General features: G+C 35.3%; 1 protein-coding gene across 2 annotated transcripts in view; it reads right to left on the reverse strand.

Moving 5' to 3' along the window:
• LOC150104795 (TBC1 domain family member 1-like) overlaps positions 1 to 20742 on the reverse strand; it is a 533214-nt gene that overhangs the window by 158121 nt on the left and 354351 nt on the right. For both annotated transcript variants that reach the window (XM_090395359.1, XM_090395357.1), the window contains one exon: positions 15985 to 16146. In XM_090395359.1, coding sequence (XP_090251485.1) covers positions 15985 to 16146 — 162 coding nt within the window. The remainder of the gene's footprint in view (positions 1 to 15984; positions 16147 to 20742) is intronic.

Below are 20742 nucleotides of genomic sequence, written 5' to 3' on the forward strand. Positions count from 1 at the left end.
ACTCGCAACCATTCCATTCATGCAAAAAATTTCATCTACACAACCCTAACCACACTCTTACACAACTTCCACAGATGGCCCAAGTTCTCTGACTATTTGTCATATATTGAAAATTTTCACTTGCATCAATTTTATAGAACCCCTTTAATATATTATAAGTTTCCATCATGTCCCCTCTTTTCCACCTATCAACCCACACCTTCAACCTAACCTCATAAGGAGCATTCCACAGAGCTGTCACCAGCTTGGTCACTCATCTCTGAATTCTCTCCACCACCTCCCAATCCCCCAAGAAATGCAGGTGACCAAATCTGTGCACAGTAATAAAGATGCAGCCTTATAAACAGGGATAACAACTTAACAACTTCCCCATCTTTACTTGTTAGTGTTAAATATTTTTATTTATATTTTTTTGATTATACTTAACGAGTTTGTTACTTGATTATATCCTATCTTATCAAAACCTTATTCAATTAAAATCTTACCGGCTGTTCTATTGTTATGTCGTTACTTTCTCTATATTTTCTGATTTATCTCTTCCTTTTCTATCTTTCTATTGCTATTTTACTTCTTCAGATATCGGGCCTAATATGCTTACATCTAGGATTGTTTCCTCTTCGGATACTGGCAAATTTATTTTATGCTGCGCCAGCCAGTATCCTATAGTAGAAAAGATCCTTACTCAGGGAGACAATACTAGATTCTGAGGCGTTCTTACACAATGATCTACTTTAACACTGCCGTATAGATTCAGATAATTGCAGTCGTGACCTAAATCTATAATTATATACATTATTTAATTCCTTCCCGCCAAAATAGGTTCTATTTTTATAAGTGGTAGTTTGGAATCGTAATCAGGCATGACTGAGGTTCAGGTAAATATGAAAAGTTTATTGGAATATCTAAACACAATAGATAAAAATTCATACACTCAATTTGACTTAATACTAACTAAAAAGACTCGATAAGAGGTTAACATATTCTAAATTAATTCAAAGATTAAGAAACATCGTAAAACACAGTAATTGAAAATTGGGATAGATAGCAAATGATATGAAGTTAAACTAAAATTCCTTTCTGTAATGCTATTTATAAGATAATTATAAATAATTACTGAAATCCACAATTCTGATCTCTTTAAGTTAATCCTATCACATACAATTACTAAAGATCTTTTCCAAACAATTCTTCTTACTCTCTCAAAGGAGGTTAACTTTCTAATTAGAGACTGTCCATAGAGTTCTTTAGAATACTGTTCTTAATATCACATTCGTAAACAATCTTCTCTCTTCTAATGAATTTTATACACAAAATAGAGTAATTTCACCTTACCGAACTTTTTCCGCGTCTTTCAGCACCATGTGTATGTCTGGTTACTTCTTGTCTATTGGCTGTCCATATGCCAACGTAGCGGTTATGCTATCTTCGTTATTTCTGCTGAAAAATGACTTAAATCCTTGCATTTCAGGAACAACCCGATGAGACTTCTCAGCGACGGCTTGATTCTGCTAGGACTGGAAATTTTTACCTTCAACTCTGCGTAGAATCCTTCTCCATTTTCAAGAAAGCTTGCTGTCCGACATCTTATCTTAGCACAGACGCTTCATCCCCCCCCCTTTTTTTTTATGAACTCCCGCTAACTTCCGAGCCATCAAACAGGAAAACGATACGACAAGAGACCTCTCCGATACGGCGCTCATCCCCTTATATTCCTCCTTAGAGCGCCTTCTTTTTCCTCAGTCCCCTTTGCACACGACAAATATCTTTTCACCCCTTGGGTTCATCCCTTGCTTTTTCCCGATGCTGTTATGCTCTTGTATTCCCAGAATTCGTGTCAATATACGTTCCGCTTAAGCAACTGCCGCCAGCGTTACGGTGTACACGTGTAGTTTTATACCTTCCAAGAATTATTATTTAGTAACTATTTGATGATTCAAAGTTAATTTTACACAGCTTAAGTGAGGCTTAAATTAAGTCAGATTATCCCTCTTATAAAACATACTCTAATAAAATCTTAATATGAACACAATAGATTAAATATATATCGTATATGAAATAAGAAAATGCAAATTTCATACATAAAGCAAAAAAGTAGCACTTTTAATTTTAGCTGATGTGCAGGTATTTCTCTTTTTTTGTAAGTTTAATATGTTGGATTCTGAATGAATGATTTCTTTGCAAGATTCCTTCATTCAGGAATCTTGCAAAGCATGTTTTTGAATATCCAAATAATTCTTTGAGCTATTTTACCAACTTTTGCAATACGAGGGTGGTCTGAAAAGTTCTCGGCCTAACAATAAAAAAATGAATTTATAATTTCAAAATTATCTTTATTTTTCAACATAATCTCCCACAAGACTAATACATTTATTCCAGTGATGCTCCAGCACCATTATCCCGTCCCTGTAGTGGTTCTCAGTAAGATCTGCAAAATATCCCTCTACAGCTGCAATCAAGTGATTGCAGCTGTAGAGGGGAAGAGATAGAAGTCAGAAGGAGTCAAATCTGGGGAAAATAGGGTGGATGTTCCAATAATTCATAGTGCAGATCCCTTAATTTTCCCATTTCCAAAACACCTTTGTGGGAAGGTGCATTGTCTTCATGAAAGATGATTTTTTTTTTCTTCTGCAAACCGGGTCTTTTCTCAGGAATATTTTCGTCTAGTCTGGTTAAAAGATCGGATTATATTCCCAATTATTGTTTTACCCTTTTCAAGATAATTAATAAACAAAATGCCTTTAGCATTCCAAAACATTGATGCCATGACCTTTCCTGCTAATGGAACCGACTTTGTCTTCTTTGGCGTTGAACAACTGGCTTCTGTCCACTGTTTTGCCTTTTGCTTGGATTCTGGTGTGTAATGGTGAATACAAGTCTCATCCATAGTAATAAATCGATGCAGAAAATCAGTTTTATTCTTGTTAAAACGCTCCAAGCATTGTTCAGAGATTTTCATGCGGGTGTGTTTTTGATCTGACGTGAGCAAACGTGGCACCTATCTTGAGCAAAGCTTTTTCATTTGCAATTCTTCATGCAAAATATATCCTACATGTTCTTTTGAAATGCCTATAGTCTCAGCAATTTCATGCACTTTGACTCACCGGTCATCCAATACCATATTGTACACGTGATCAATGATTTCTGATGTTGTTACACTTTTTTGGACTTCTTCATGTGGATCATTTTCAAGGTTGGTACGACCATGTTTAAACTCGGCATCCCATTTCTTAATTGTCGAAAATGAAGAAGAATACCCATAAACTTTTATGAACTTCAAATGAATTTCTTTTGGATTTAAACCTTCTTTTACAAAGAATTTTATAATCGCACGATGCTGAATTTTATCCATTTCAAGGGATACAGACAACACTTTTGCTTCAGACAGGTGTATAAAACACACTACTACTTGATAGAATGACTTGCAATTTCACATGGATGGTTATGACAGATGTACCAACTTAGAAAAAAAAAAATCGTGTCCATAGTGTTGCCATCTATGGTCTAGGCTGAGAACTTTTCAAACCACCCTTGTATGTCCTCTGCACTTCAACTCTTTGTGCACTATTATCCCCAAGTCTGTAGCCTCATCAATTTCCTGCAATCCAATACCATCAACATGCAACCTTTGCAAACCAAAAGCATAACCTTACATTTTGACAATCATTATCTTTTGCCCACAATGGCAATTTATTTAAATCATCCTGCAGGATATCTGCATCACCTTTATCAACTATTGCTCTCCCCAGTTTTGCATCAACAGCAAACAACTGAATATCTCCTCTTAAATCTTCCCTCCCTCCCCCATGTCATTTATATACAAATTAAAGAGTAGTGGCCCTAGTACCGAACTCTGAGGTTGATGATTCTCATGATTCTCCTAGATTCCATTCTGTCATATACTATGTTATATACTAATCTCTAGTATCCGTCTGTCAGTCACCCCCATCCATGAAACTAGTCTCATATCAGCCTCATTTGTGTCAGTTTTTGTAATAGTTTTCTATGTGGTATTCAGTCAAATGCCTTCAAAGTCACGGAGTATTATGGTGTAGCCATTATGCAATTCTGCTGTGACTATTATAAAATGTGAATATGTGACTAAGACAGGACCCTTTACAAAGCCATGCTGCCCATAATAGAGTATTACATTCCTATCCACCTACTGTTGTATTTTACCTTTCACCAACTTTTCCAATACTTTAACAACCACTCCTGATATATTGATTGATCTGCAGTTTGCTACCTCTGTCTTGGAGTCATCTTTATACAATGGTACCCTCTTTCCACTCCCTTGGATCCCTCCCAGAGCTGAGACTTAGATTGAACAACTTCGTCAGAAGCAATGCCAATTCTCTTGCATATTCATGTAGTAACCAGACTGATATGCCATCCAGTCCCACTGCTGTGTTCACATTCATATTTTTTAATATGATGAACACTGCCTGTTAATCTATCTCAATGTTGATTTGCATCTCTGTAACATCAACAACTATAAAATCACCACCTGGATGATACACCTTTGCAAAATGATCACTCAGCAAACTCAACTATTTCTTTTGGTTCAGTCACCTTCCTACCATGAGCATTGATTAAAGACATCCTACCATAGTCATTTTTCCTCTTACTTGCTACATAATGAAAAAACTCATTGGGATTTCCTTTGGCTAATTCTCTCTCAAATCAAATAGTCTGATTTGGCCTTCCTTACCACACTATTTCCTTCTTGCTTGCACTTTGTACTGCTCATGAGTATGCTGATCACTTTTATCTTTATATTTCCTCCACAATGCTTTCTTTTTTTTGCAGCTCTTGCTTTACCCTTCTGACATTGGGTATGCAGTCTGATACTGCTGCTCTCAAGCAATCTCTGACCACTTCCATGCATTGCTAGCATTCTTTCCATATAGCTTCTCAAGCCATGGCAGTGTTCCAAGATGACTCCTGAGTCTCTCATAATCACCAGCCCTATAGTTAAACATAAACCCATTCTTGACAGAGAACTACACGTTTGGCAACTTCCCATAACAAGACTGCATGTGCAATGGTCACTCTCTCCCCAATTAGAGGCAGAGTATCTACCTTTGTTATGGATACATCTTCTGTTGCTATTATAAGATCCAACAACCTCAAACTCCTTGTCCCCTCTATATATTTCATGTAATTATCCCTTAGGAACTGTATAAATCCCACTTCCATCTTGCTAATGTTTTGAATCTTATGTTTTGGGTTGCATGTTTTTCTTTAAGTCTAAAATTCATTTCCGATTTGTCCATCTAGTTTCCTTATGTAAGACTTGTGAATAATAAATGCCATATCAGAACAAGTCTGATTACAGGAGTGCTGTCTGCCTTTAGACCTGCATGTCTTCAGCATTTTCTTCTGAATGTGTGATCATATTTCCACTTATAAAAGAAGTCAACACTGTGACATTTAGTTAGGAAACAATTTATCTTGCATTTCACTATCTGAAACAATTAATTATACAAGTATAAATATTTTAGTAGCTATAAACAGCATAATCCAGAAGCCTTGGTCAGAAAGTTGAATTCCAAATAAGCTGTACAGAACACTACATTAATTTACAAAAAAGGAAAATAAAGCTGATGTGAAAATTATGGAAAAATTCCATACTATGCATTGAGAAAAGATTTATACTTTTAGAAAAGGCTAATATGAAAAATTGTTGAAGGGAAATATGGTGAAAAAAGGTGCTGGTTTTAGGTCAAATAGGGTTGCCCAAGGTACATTTTTACTTTTTGACAAATACTCCAGATCATATGCATTATAAAGTAAGATGAAGAAAAACCACAACTTTAAGATGATGATGGTTCAAAAGTTAAAAAGTCTTATGTGAATAAGAGCAGCCTGGTGTTCTTAAGGACAAAAAACTCTGCCAGTGCAGGATAAATAGAATGGAAGAACCAACAAATTCACTTTCAATTGAAAAAATCCTTAAATATGTTTCTCATATCCCACAGGTAATTATTATTATGTGACATCTCTATGGAGTCCAAAGACTCACTGTAGACACACACACACTAAATAAATTATTATTGTTATTATTACATAACACTTCCAAAGAGTTCAAGGACTCAATGCAGGAGGGCAATCTACTCCGTTCCACACATCTCACCACCTCTCCTACTACTTAATTTGCCAACTATACTACTACCATTGACACCATCTCCTGCCCATCATCAACAATAGTATTTTTTGTCTGTAAATTGTGTGCATTCTCATGGCCAATTGCCTGTACCTGGCATCTTTAATTTATAGTATAACCAAGTGAAAAAACTTTCAACATCACTGACAATTAAAGAAGCCTATATAAAGATTCCTGTCATCAAGACAAGAATCAAACAGCTGAACATTGGGCCCTTCCATTCGAAGGGCACAATGTTCAGCTGTTCTTCAAACTGTACCATGGACGTGCAATTTATCATACTGAATCTTAAAATTCTTCACACTCTCTGCATTAATAATATATTTTGGTAATATGTTCCATTCGCCCACAATTCTCCGTGTAAAAAATCTTCTTCTCATCCCCTTCTTCACCACGCTCTTATACCACTTCCAGGGCTCTTCCTTCTACTCTTTTTATAATCTTCTCTTATTAAACTGATAAAATTCTCTCACTAATTTAAGTTTCTATCATATCACCTCTTCTCCGATTTGCCAAACTCTGCAGTCCACATTCCTTTAACCTCTCCAAAGCAAGCATTAGAGTCCTGATGTTGTCTCAGTCCCTTGTCTCTGAGCCCTCTGCAATGTTTCCACATCACAACGAAAACCAAATGACCAAATCTGAGCACAATAATCCACGTGTGGTCCGACCAGTGCTTTATAAAGTGGCACAACTACCTCCTTATCCCTATATGTTGATTAAATTTAATGGTATAGATGAGAACACAGACAGATAAAAAAAATAACTACTTATTAACTTGTTGCTGCTATTTCACTGGTATTCTACCATTGTCTTCATAGCACAAAACTAGTTTGTTACAGTATGCAAGACAACAACAATCCGGTATAACAATGGGACTAGTTTGAACAATTGTGACATACAACACAAAGACTAAAGACTTTTTCCCCAAACATAGATGGCACCTAATTAGGACTTTTGTCTTTGTGTTGTACGTTACAATTGTTCAAACTAGTCCGGTTGCTATACTGGATTGTTGTTGTCTCGTGTACTGTGACAAACTGATTTTATGCTCTGAAGATGCTGGATAGAATACCAGCGAAATATCAGCAATAAGTTAATAAATAGTTATTTTTTTTATCTGTCTGTGTTCTCATCTATACCATTAAATTTAATCAACATGTATGACGAACACATAAGCCTTCCCACACATCTTATCCCTACATGTTAGTATATTCTGTCATAGTGGCAATACAATGTGCAGTTTTTACAACACTTGCAATTATGCCGTCTAAACTTCACTCTGCTGTCAACCATGACTGCTAGATTTCAAATCTCATTTGCTTACTGCAGTATATTTCCATCTACATAGTATACAGCCTTATATCTCTACACTACAAATTGCAACACCTTGCACTTATTAATATTAAAACTACAACCTAAAGCATTTTGCTCAAGCTAAGTCTGTTGAAATTTCTTGAAGGGAAAAAACATTAGCAATGCTCTTTATTTTGCATCATCAGCAAACAACTGAAGATCCCCAGTTAATCCACAAGAAACATCATTTACAAACAAGTTAAACAGCAGAAACCCAAGAACATAACCCTGGAACACATATTACTGGTTACCCTTCTTTTCTGAGACATCATTTTATCATAACACAACTTGCTGGTATCATTCAGATAGCCAATCACTAATCCATCTAACTAATATACTATCTGTTCCCATCTTCTGCAGCTTGAGCTTGTACACCAATTTATCCTGGTAATCTATCAAATGCTTTTGCAAAGTCCAAGAATATCACTGTATATAATTCACCCCTAACACACTCGTTACCTTATCATGAAATACAAGTAAATTGCAAAAACAAAACCTACCCTTTACAAATCCATGATGACCGTCATAAAGAAACATACGTCCATAATCCTGCATTCTATTCATAACCAATCTTTCTAAAACCATGGTGTATCCATTTCCTTTATCCAATTCTGCTGTCACTTTATTATCAAACATGAATAAATTGCTAAAGCAGAATCTACCTTTTACGAAGGTGTGCTGCCCACTGTAGAATATCATATTCCTATCCACCTATTCCTGAATTTCACATTTAATCAACTTTTCCAATATGTTAACCACTACTCCTGAAATACTCATTAGCCTGTAATTTGCTACTTTCTTGGAGCTGCCTTTATATAATGGAACTATCTTATTTTCACTCCCTTGAGATAGATTAAATAACTTCATCAGAAGTCGTTTACTACCAGTTCTCTTCCACATTCTTGTAACACATGGGCGAGTATGCCATCCAGTACTACTGCTGCATATTTATATCAGAGATTCTTGAAGTTAATATATCATGGTTAGAGGAAATACAAAGTACCGTCAGACAAGGCAAAAGTCAATGTTATATCTATATTTAAAAAAAGAGATAGAGATAACTAACATTATAAAGGAATAAGCTATTAAACACATATTGCAAAATATATAGTAAAACTTTGAATAAAAGACTTATAAAGGCAAACAATCTGTTTGCAGAGGAACAAATTAGTTTTAGTCAAGAAAGATCATGTATAAATGATGCTCATGTCTTAAAACAAATCACTGAAAAGAGGAGAATTTAATTTGTAGATACATATAGCTATTAGAGATTATGAGAAACCTTTTGATAAAATATAGAGAAAAATTACAGAGCATGATGAACTGCTGTTAACACCCCAACCGGCCATGACATCTATAGACGTCCAGCAAAATCTGGATACGATTCTATTCTGTAACATCTATTGAATAACAATGATAAGAAGCGCAATTTGGTCTCACTATTTCATCCACCATGGCTGGTAGACAGGTTAATACAATGCTGCCTGCAAATGATCAAATTATATCAGAAGATAAGCAAAATGACCTTCAAAAATAAGTTTGCAAATTAAATAAAATAAGCCAAATAATACGTTCCAAAGATTTCTCAAAGGCAAACTAAAATTGTGACATTTAAAGGCAAGGATCATATCAGATGAAAAATAGTCAAAGATGAAACAAGAGAACAAGTGGCACAATTTATTTATTTAATTCAAATCAATAATATCTAATTTTAGATAACATAATATATAATAGTCAATATATAGATGAAAAAACAAATTTTAATCATCTTTAATGTACAGGCAGTAAAGTATCTAATGAGTAAGAATGTTTAAGTTGGCTGTGGCATTCAAATTTCAATCCACTAGAATAAAGAAACACATGCTAAGAAGCAAAGTACTCCCCATTCCATTTCATCAGGGGCAAATGCTGGGCTTGAAATTCACGCTTGCTCTTGATATCATTCAGGGAGTGAAAAGCATGACTGAAGTCTGATTAGCGGAATAATGAATTACTGAACATTTAAAACTATATACAGGTAATCCTCATATAACGTGGTACTTATACAATGTGGTTTCGATATAAAGCAGTCTAAAATTGCAGTAACCCTTGTTGAACGTGGTACTTATACAACATAGTTTTGATATAAGATGGTCTACAAACTGTAGTAACCCTTTATCTTTTCATATATTTTTCAACGCGCAACTTAAAAATCTAATTTTATCTTCGTTAAATTTGCGTCTGCCCTTATCGCGCATGTAGTTATAAGTAGCTAATTTATATCAGGGGAAATACCCCTTAGCATGTATGTACATCAATTGTTTATCGTATAAAGTATTTATTGTTGAAAATTGTCTTCATTTTCTGCCAGGAAAGTGCATTAAAAATCATAAGTGTGTTAATCTCAAGCTGAGCACTTTTATTTTTTGGTGAGTTACACACAATATGTAATGCTTTTTTTTTATGTAAAAATTTTTTTTATAGTAATGGCCATTTAGAGTGCTCTTGCGATATGGTTGAAAACGAAATTAGTGAATTAATTGATGGAGAAATAGATTTAAATGAAGAGGAACTGGTACAATTAATAGATGACGTCGAACCAAATGGCAGGGAAAGTTTTGCCGAAGATTCTGATTGTGATTAATCCATTAAAGAATGCAGTTTAAAGAAATTAACAGAAGGATTGGACTGGACAAGAAAGTTATTTTATGGATAATGATCTCCCAATGGAGCGCTCCGGAAAATTCAGGAAAAATTGGATATTTTTTTAGCTCCGTATTATGAACTTAATAAAAAATTGCAGCATAGTGGTAAGCAAGATCTTATTACTGACTTCTAGATAACTAAACCAACCGAAGTATGCAATAAGAATTATACAAATGATGTCCAAGAGATTTCAAGTGATGACAACGTCCGGCCATTTGTAAATAAAGAACATCTACGTAATGTGTTTTGAAGGGAGTGATGATGATTAAAATATACACTTTATTTTATTTTGCCTGAAACGTTTATGTATTATGTGCAATGAAGTTTATGTACAATTTACAATTTTTTATAATTTTATACTATGTAATTGTTTCATAGTTTATTTGTTTTCTTAACTTACATGAATTACCTGAATTAAATAAAAATTTTTTTTGTTGGATATGTCATTGTTTATATAATCTTAAAAAAAAAAAAAAACGATTTCGGAACCTCACCCTACTTTTTCTATGTGATCTGAGTCTCACATAACGCAGCATTTTTGTGGAACCTAACATCCGCGTTATATGAGGGTTACCTGTATTTAGAAATTTATGTACATTTAATTATCCAAATACAACATTTATTTTACAAATGATATTCTATCTTTTTCAATTTAACTACTTGAATACAAATTCTACCCTGCAGCTCTTCTTTATGAACTGGTCAATAACATCGTCATAAAAAGTTGGTTGTAACTTAATTTTCCCAAGCAGCACGCACACTTGTAAATGCTGACTGAAGCTCACTGGCTAAAGCTACATTGACTGTGTATGGCCTTGTGTTTAAGATAATGTGAAGGGAGCGGAAATGGTTATGCACGCGCATGAAATCACAGTGCTGCAGCGAGGACCTGGAAGCACCTACAACCAAGCAAGCCAAGGTAGCTTTGACTAGACGAACAAGCATTGGCCTTCGATACACAATGCAAAGCTCAATTATTTCCGAGCAAGCTTAAGACATCGTCTGTCTACAAAAATAAAAGCGTAAATAGAATGCTTATAAATGCATGCATTTATTAACAAATAAATATTACTTCTTTCTCAATTAATGAGCTTGCACAGCAAGCATGGAGAATTCGTCACTGCATTTCATTAATATTAATCTCTAGAGATTTGCTACTTAGAAAGATGGGTCTTTTGATTCATGCTGTCACTATATTGCATCCAGTGATAGTGATTCCGTGTCTGTTATACATGTAATTGCATTTTTTTTGCTGACAGGAGTGGAACTCAGAGATCATAGTAAAGTTGGCAATTCTGCTTCTGTATCTATTATATAGGTATCATTTTTTTCTGACAGGAGCAGAACTCAGAAGCACTGGGCATTTCAATATGCTTCTTTGCAGACCACTTCTATTGCAATGCAATATCTATAACTGTCTCATCTGCTAGCCTACTCCATTCTTGTAACCCTCTGCCAGCTTCTCATACAACAAGCTATCTTCTGCCACACTACTGCCATTGGATGAATCATCATTAGTTATTGGACCATTCTTAATACACTGTAGACACTGCTGGCCATGAATATCCTAGCAAGGTGGCAGTTCCCATGTTTGTACATTAGTGCAGATTTAGGATGTGTTATTAATCAATTATTATGCTGAACTACACACACATGTGCACACCATTCCTCATTATCTACCCATCTCCATGTAAAGCAGTTTGTATACCCTGGAATGAATATGTGATGATATTTCTGACAAAGCAATAGATTATATGGACGATGCAGGTGCACTTAACCCCTTAATGCACCAATTAAAAATCAGAAAGTGGTCGTTTTTCCACCAATTTTTTTATTCTTTATACATAAAAGAACATTAACAAATCTTGGAAAAAAGCACAAAAAAATGTCTCTTTTTGCAAAAAAAAAGGTTAACTAAACTGCATCTACTTAGCTGAACCGAGTTAGTAAACAGTTAGTACACATATATTTTGTTTCTTTGCCAACCCTTTTATTGTGTTCATTCCTTTTTCTTGAGCAGAGGAAACACTGGCGAGTTGGATTTTCTTTCTTTTCTGTTGGTGGAATGAAAGATGGAAAAGGTCACGCAGATAATCTCAGTGGTGTTGGGATATTTGGGATTATATGAACCATGCAGGTGCACTTAACCCCTTAACGCACCAATTAAAAATCAGAAAGTGGTCGTTTTTCTGTCAATTTTTTTATTCTTTATTTTCTTTATACAGAAAAGAACATTAACAAATCTTGGAAAAAAACACATAAAATGTCTCTTTTTGCAAAAAAAGGTTAACTAAAGTGCATCTACTTCGCTAAACCGAGTTAGTAAACAGTCAGTACACATATATCTTGTTTCTTTGTGAACCCTTTTATTATGTTCATTCCTTTTTTCTTGAGCACAGGAAACACTGGCGAGTTGGATTTTCTTTCTTTTCTGTTGGCGGTATGAAAGATGGAAAATGTCGTGCAGATAATCTCAGTGGTGTTGGGATATTTGATGGATGTCCACTTCTTGAAATGCTTGTAGTTTTATATTTTTCAATGGAGAGTTCGATTACTTTGAGGCGAAAATCAAGTGAATCCATCTTACCGCTAGATTTTTGGTAAAGCACGAAAGCGTTCCACAGTGCCAGGTCTAAGAGATGAAAGAAAATCTTTTTATAATACTTCTTGACTCTCTTTCTGGGTACAACATACGAAGACAGGTGTTGATCAACATGATCAACACCATCCATGGTATGGTTGTAATCCAACACAAGTTGCGGTTTTTTTATTCTTCCTTTGCGCGTCTCTATATCTACCATTGATGTAGTATATAATGGTAGAGATAAGGGAGATATCTTTCTTGTCCTTCCATTTCATTACACACACTTTCCCTCTCTGAAAACCAATTACTTCTGGAGTTTTCAATTTTTTATTCTTCAATTCGCTGGGTACTTCTTTTCATGATACGCATAATGTTCCATAAACATCAGTCTTATTTATTATCAATAGATCCGCTAATCCAGGTGAATTATAGAAATTGTCCATAGTCAAACAATAATCTTTATTCAATAACGGTTTCATCAAAGTCATCACTACTTGCAAAGACATTGGAAGATTGCTAAAATCTCTGTCCAGAATGGTATTCTTACCAGTATAGATTATAAAATTATAGACATTTCCACTTTGTGATTCACATAATAAATATGTTTTTATGGCGAATCTGGCCCTTTTGAGAGGAAGTATTGCACCCATCACAGGCAACCTTTATAAAGCAATAAACTTTCGTCAATAGTCACCAATTTCTCTGGCATAATCGAATTGCCAAATTTTCTATTCAAATCTTCATAAATTGACCAGATTTTATTGAGTTTTGGGTGAGGGTGATTTGCTGGGTCAAATTCATCATTATTTGAAAAATGTAGAAATTGTTTTATGGCCTCGAAGCGTTTCCCGCTCATTCAATCCGGAAAAAATGGTGTATATAATAATGCATTTTTTGTCCAATAATGATGGTATTCTGGTTTTCTTACTATACTTCACAAAAGTATAGCCAAAAATACTCTGATTTCATTTGGATTTGTGTCATACCAAGAAGTCTTTTCTTTACCATGGGTACGACTCCTCGCATATCTATTTGTTTCATCCACAACACATTGAATCAATTGATCATCAAAAAAAAGCTCGAAGAAATTTAGGCAGTTATAATCGAGGACAAAAAATGTGCAAATGCAAACGAAATAGCTGATACATGCCGTTGGTAACTTTTCTCGGCTGAAAGGAAATAGGCACAAAATTGTCTTGCGTGTATATTCGGTTGTATTTATATGCGAAACCAAAATTCACGGTCACACGTATTAACTTGGGCACTGTTACGTCCTGAATAAAACATTTATTAAAAGAAATTATTCATTCAGGATCTAACAAGTCTAAAATGTAAACAATGAGAAACTTGTACTTGGGCAAGAAAGTAAATACACATATATTAACCTCAAGTAGAGCTGAAAGAACGTTGATTTAGAAATGTGAAATTAATCTTGTTTACACAAAGTCATGAAAAAAATTTTGTATAAAATTGTAGTTAAAATAGAATATCCTATGCGGTGTATGTGAATTAATTGAGTCTAAGCTAAAGTCTAAAGGTCATGTCTTAGCTGTCCAGTGTAACTTATGACCTAAGGCAGAGAGAAATTATATGGAAGATGAAAGCTCGAAGGCATTCTTGGAAGATGCCACGTGCGGAAGATGTGTGCCGTGCGGAAAAATGTAAGAGAGAGAGAGAGAGAGAGAGAGGGTGCCAAAGGAGGTGGTATAAAAGGGGTTTGCCCCCCCCCAAGGCTTTTTGGTTCCTGGTTCCTGTTCTTCATGGACATTGGCTCTCTTCCCTGCCAGCTGGGTGATTCCGGATCGGCGGTAGAAGTAATGCGTCGTCCCCCATAGATCGAGTGTCCTGGCCAGCTAACCCTTCATAGAAGGGCAGCTGAGCAAGACCAAAGAACTGGCAATGCTGAAAATGTAAGCGGTAACAGAACGACCATATCGTGCAATCATTGTAGGTGACCACATGAGTGAGAGTCAGTGGAAAGATCGAGATGCATAGACAAAACAGTGAACGGACCTGATAATCATTCCAGGGGATGGAAATGATTATCAGGTCCGTTCACTGTTTTGTCTATACATCTAAAGTAGAGAATTTATTTTATGTTTCCAGTTAAAGAAATGAGTGGACACTATGTAATTTAGAGCGTGGACATTTGATAGTGAACTTTTAAGAGATTACCATATTTGGCAGTGACTTGTCCCAACTGGAAAGAAATGTCCGAGAAGGAGATTGTATGTGATATAACAATGATAAATGTGAGAAATATTAAGATTAAGTAACTTAGAAATGATTGAGGGGATAAAGTTTTAAACTAGCAATTTTGTATTTTAATGAGAAATTCAGTAGAGCGAGTTATTATTCATGTTCAAGGGTATTTAGCTGTATTATCTAATTCTTTTACTTAGAATGAAGTTGAAATAATCATGTGTTTGGTGCATTCCTTGTATATAAATTTTAGACCTCAATAAACATGTTTTGTATTTTATACCTGATATTGGCCTGAGATATGAATTCAAATTACCACTCATAAAACTGAACCTAAGCAGGAGGAATATAGAAGTATAGTAGAGATTTATGAGCCATGACTGCATACTAAGTTTGATATAGGCGAATTGAATTAGATTGTATATGAGTATAAGTGCTAGAAATTTCACTGCTGTATATTATTCTGAGAAGGCCTCCTTGGATAAGAGTCTCATCTATCCTAGGATATTGGCTGGCACAGCTTTAAAAAATAAATGTCCCAATATTTGATCAGGAGACAGTCTCAGATAATAGAATTAAGGGTTTTGTTCCTAACTAAGATAAAGCTTCTAATATTTAAAGAATACACGTGACTGGTCTAAGAAATGGCCCAAATTATAAATTGAGTAAAAAAGTGACAGATGCAAGTTGAATTGAGTGTTAAAGATAATCGAGATTTAGAAGTGAGTTAATTATAGAACAAAGTACAGAAAAGTACTAAGGGCAACGACATAACAGTACACAGAAAAAATTCAGTTTCTTGGACCCCAGTTAACTCAGTTGAGTGCATTAAGGGGTAATAAACTGGCCAATTTGTGTGTGTGTGTGTGTGTGTGTGTGTGTGTGTGTGTGTGTGTGTGTGTGTGTGTGTGTGTGTGTGTGTGTGTGTGTGTGTGTGTGTGTGTGTGTGTACTCATAGAATATTCAGTTTTTACTAGTTTTCATGTATACATACCAGATTTCACTAGATCTTGTAATTCAGACACTGAGATGGTAGTAACTGCTCTATTTTGACAATTCAATAATTTTTCCCACTGTTCAGATGCTTCTCTCAAGCAAGGAGTCAGCTCTTCATAGTCTAGCTTCATTCGCTTACTGCAAGCTACATCCTGGCTAACTATGTATAAAATAAATTATATAATTTTAGTTATAAATTCATAAAGGAAATATGTTTAAATATTAAACATTTCATATAATATATATTTAAAATTTGTAGAATAAATGTATAATTTTTAAATATGCACTTTCAAGCTCTCAAATATATTTTATAGCCTTCAAACAGAAACAACCTCACTCTCAAGAACAGATCCAATGTTTAGAAAACAATTTGTTCATATTTTATAATAATGTTATGGCTGAGTTGGATAAAGGGAATGGAAACGTTATGGTACTATTAGACTTCACTAAGGCATTTGATAGGATATCACATGAAAGACTATTGCATAAACTGGAGAATATGGGATTGGAATATAAATTTCTGACTTGGATAAGTTGAGTGACAGACAGGTATCAAAAAGCAGTATGTAATGGATGTGAATCTATCAGATTTAAGGTGACCAGTGGTGTTCTCCAGGGATCAGTCCTTCAACCATTGCTGTTTATATCCATATATTACTGATAATGACAAGGACCTGACAGGAGATGTTCAACTATTTGCTGATGATGCAATGAGAGGCAGGGAAATCAAGGATGCTACTGATATACTGTGCTTACAGAACGATTTGAATAATCTTGAACAGTAAGAAAATGATAATGGCTATCAATTCAAATTAGTAAATGCAAAGTTATGCAATTTGGCATGATGAGATTTTCAACAGCATACTACACTGGTGGGATTATGTTACATGAAATTGATTAGGCTAAGGACCTTGAAGTTATGGTGAGAGGGAACTGAAGTTCAAAGGTCAAACTATAAAAATTGCCAATACAACTTGGAGGATAATTGTGATGTCGAAACAAACATTGACATGCAAGGATAAGGAAGTCATTTTCTCTCTTTACAAGGCCTTGATATGAAAAAACCTGGATTAGTGTGTGTGTGCAGATTTGATCACCTGGGTATGAAAGGAATAAATCAGCTGTAGAAAGATTGCAAAGAAGAATAACAAAGATAATATCAAGATTATTATTATTACATGCCACCTCCAAGGAGTCCAAAGACTGATTGAGGGAGGACACATACTCTACAACTCTCTGTCTTCACCTCTCAATCCACTAACTACAGCGAACCACATCATCTACACCAACACGATCTACTGTCAAATAGCATTTTCACAGACAATCACAAACATCCATGCACATGACGAAATTCGAACCCACAGCCTTTTGGCTAGAGAGCAGATATACACTAACCACTCGGCCAACCATGCCATTATGGAATGTAGATTATGAGAGGATGTGAACTACAGACACTGGTAAACAGGAGAAAGAGGAATGATATGATAAACTTCTGTCTATCTGAAAGGATGTTAAAGATTATCAACTGATGAAATTTTTTGTTATATGGAATTAGCAAGAGGAGAAGGGAACATCAACAGAAGGTTGGGTGTAATTAAGTAAAAGGTGAGAGAGAAATTTTTCTCTCACAGAGCAGTGAGCGAGTAGAACAATTTGCCTGCTGAAGTGGTGAGTGGATCTAGTGTGAATGAGTTTAAGAAAAGGTATGGCATCTGATGTTGGTGATCTATGGCCATTCTTGATGAGTCCTTGACTCTCTGATGATGCAGTCCTGATGATGATAAAGATTTGTCTAATATAAAAGCTACTTTTTATATTCTCTTAAAGATTATTCCTTTATATGAGTGAAATATTTCACTGAAAGTGAGTCTGAAAATATAAAATTTTTTTAACAGACTTCAGCTGTAACCATTTTGTGAAAACGTGACTTTATTTAAGTTCTTATATATTAATCTAAGTCTCATTGACTATGTTATTGTTGATAGTGATGTTTTCCCAATGGTGCTGGACATCAGAGTGTACAGAGGATTTGAAATTGGAAGTGATCACCATTTAGTCTTGAGCAGGATAAAACTGAATTTCATATTGAAAACAAGAACATGTAAGAAAGTTTTAAAGAGAATAAAAGTTGAGCAGCTCTCAGATGTGAACTGTAGACTAAAATACACAAATATTATTCATGAAAAAATAAAAGAGTTTGAGAGCAGGAACCAAATCTTGGAGATTCAGTGGAAAGCCCTGAATGACACTCAATGATTCAGCCAGAGAGGCATGTGGTGCAGTTGTGTGCAAGGATAGAAAAATCAGAACTCCATGGTGGACATAGGAAGTTAAACGGACAGTTAAGGAAAAGAAAAAGCATCTCAAAAGTCCTGGCAAATAAGTCAGCCTGTGCTCTTACAGAATACAGAGACAAATTTAAGAAAGCTAAACACTGTAAAACTAGCTAAACAAAAGTCATGGGAAGACTTTGGTAAGAAATTAGAAAATAAATATCAAAAAAGGTGGCAATATATTCTGGAGGTTGTTGTAAAGGCTCAGAAATGGAGCCAAGAGTGTTGTAAAAGGAATTAGACATGATAAAAGTGACATGAAAAGTGAAGAAAAAGATATCCTTGATGTATGGAGTAATTACTTCAAAAAATTGCAAAATGAAACAAGCAGTGATAGCACAGTGGTAAAAAAACACCCAACAGGCATGTAAGCAGGAATATATATATATATATATCCATACTTGAAGTAGAAAAATCCATCAAAAGCCTGAAATGTGGAAAGGCAGATTGAGTAGATGATATTTGATCAGAAATGCTCAAGTATGGAGGTATAAAAGTCTTACAGTGGCTGCACTCCATAGTTCAGAAGGCCTGAACAGAGGGATGAATTTCAGATGATTGGATTAGAGCTCTCATAGTACCCACATATAAAACAGGAAATAAAACTGAATGTGAGAATTAAACAGGTATTTCCCTACTGAGTGTTCCAGGTAAGATTAATGCAAGTATACTTGAAAAGCGGTTGAGAAGGATTGTGGAAGAGAAGCTTCATGAAGTACAAGCTGGATTTAGGCCAAATAGAGGCTGTCAGGATCAGATTTTCACTTTACGACAAATAGTCGAGAAAGCATGGGAATATAACAAAGAATTGTATTTAGGTTTTGTCAATCTGGAAAAGGCATATGACAAGGTGCCAAGAGAGAAGCTATTGAAACCCTACAGTTGTATGGTATCAATGGGACATTATAACAAGCAATACTTACTCTTTATTTGAGTTGTAAGTCAGCAGTTACAATTGAAGGAAGTAACAAGAAGTTGATTTATTGTTAAATCTGGTGTCAGACAAGGATGTACATTATCCCCTCTGTTATTCATTATCCACATGGATCACATTATGAAGGAAAGCGGTATTAAACCTGATATCAAAATTGGAGATATTAATCTCAGCTCTTTATTTTATGTAGATGATGTTATACTTCTAAATAAATCCAGTACAAGTCTGCAAGATTCCCTGATTAAATTGAATAACTGTTTTGATAAATTTGGTATATGAAAATCAGCAATAACAAGACAAACAAAATCAGCAGAAACATTGAAAATATCAATTGCATCATGAATGGAGAACCTACAGAACAAGTAAAACATTTCAGCAACTTAGGAACAATTTTAGTGAAGATGGTAAATTAAATATGAAAATAGACAACAGAATGAACAAAGCTGGTATGGCTGGAAGTGAGCTGAATAAATTTATATGGAATAAGAGAGAAATTAGTCAAAACACTAAATTAGCTGTATACAAGACAGTGTTCAAGGCAATTTTAACTTATGGATCTGAGATCTGGGTTAGAAATAAAACACTTGATCAAAGACTATAGACGGCAGATATGAGAGAGTCCTGAGAAAGATTATTATTATTATTATTATTACCACGGGATACTCCAGGAGTCCCTAGACTCATCGATGGAGGCCCTAAACATCACGTTCACACAGCTGTTCAACATTCTCACAGTATCTATCATACCTTGCCTTGAACTCGCTCACTGTCATAGCAGCCACAACAGACTCTGGCAGCTTATTCCATTTACCACTCTAAAAGTAAAGAACCCAGCTCTAACACCCCTGCTAACCACGCTCTTGCCCAGCTTCCATGGGTGTCCCCTAGTTCTCCCACCACCAGTCCTGATCTCAAAAATATCATCTGAATTAATCCTATAGAATCCTTTTAGCAATTTGAATGTCTCAATCATATCTCCCCTTTTCCGCCAATCAACTAGTTTCTGCAACCCACAAATCTTCAACCTGTTTTCATATGGTTCATTCCATAGACCTGCTATCATCTTAGTCACTCGCCTCTGGATCCTCTCAACCTCCTCCCCATCAAGAAGGAACCGAGGTGACCAAATCTGGGCACAGTAGTCGAGATGAGGTCTTATCAGGGCTCGGTACAGAGGTACAATAACTTGTTTTTCTCTGCTCGTCAAGGTATTTTTCAACAAAAAAGTGAGTTGATGAGCTGATTTAGCTACTTTCGCAATGTGCCCCCTAAACTTCATCTCCCTATCCACCAACACTCCCAAGTCCCTGGCCTCATCAATCTCTTGGAGTACAGTTCCACCAATGTGGTATACTGCTGCTAATCTTTTCACTCCGAAATGCATAGCCTTACATTTTGTCACATTAAATTGACATCCATTCTCCTTAGTCCAGAACTCCAATCTATCTAAGTCATCTTGCAAGACTTTGACATCTTCTGCATTCACTAT

Source organism: Typopeltis vanoorti, chromosome 7 (genome assembly GCF_054136105.1).
Source record: "Typopeltis vanoorti isolate ZY-2024b chromosome 7, IOZ_Tvanoo_1.0, whole genome shotgun sequence".
In the NCBI taxonomy this organism is placed as follows: domain Eukaryota; kingdom Metazoa; phylum Arthropoda; class Arachnida; order Uropygi; family Thelyphonidae; genus Typopeltis; species Typopeltis vanoorti.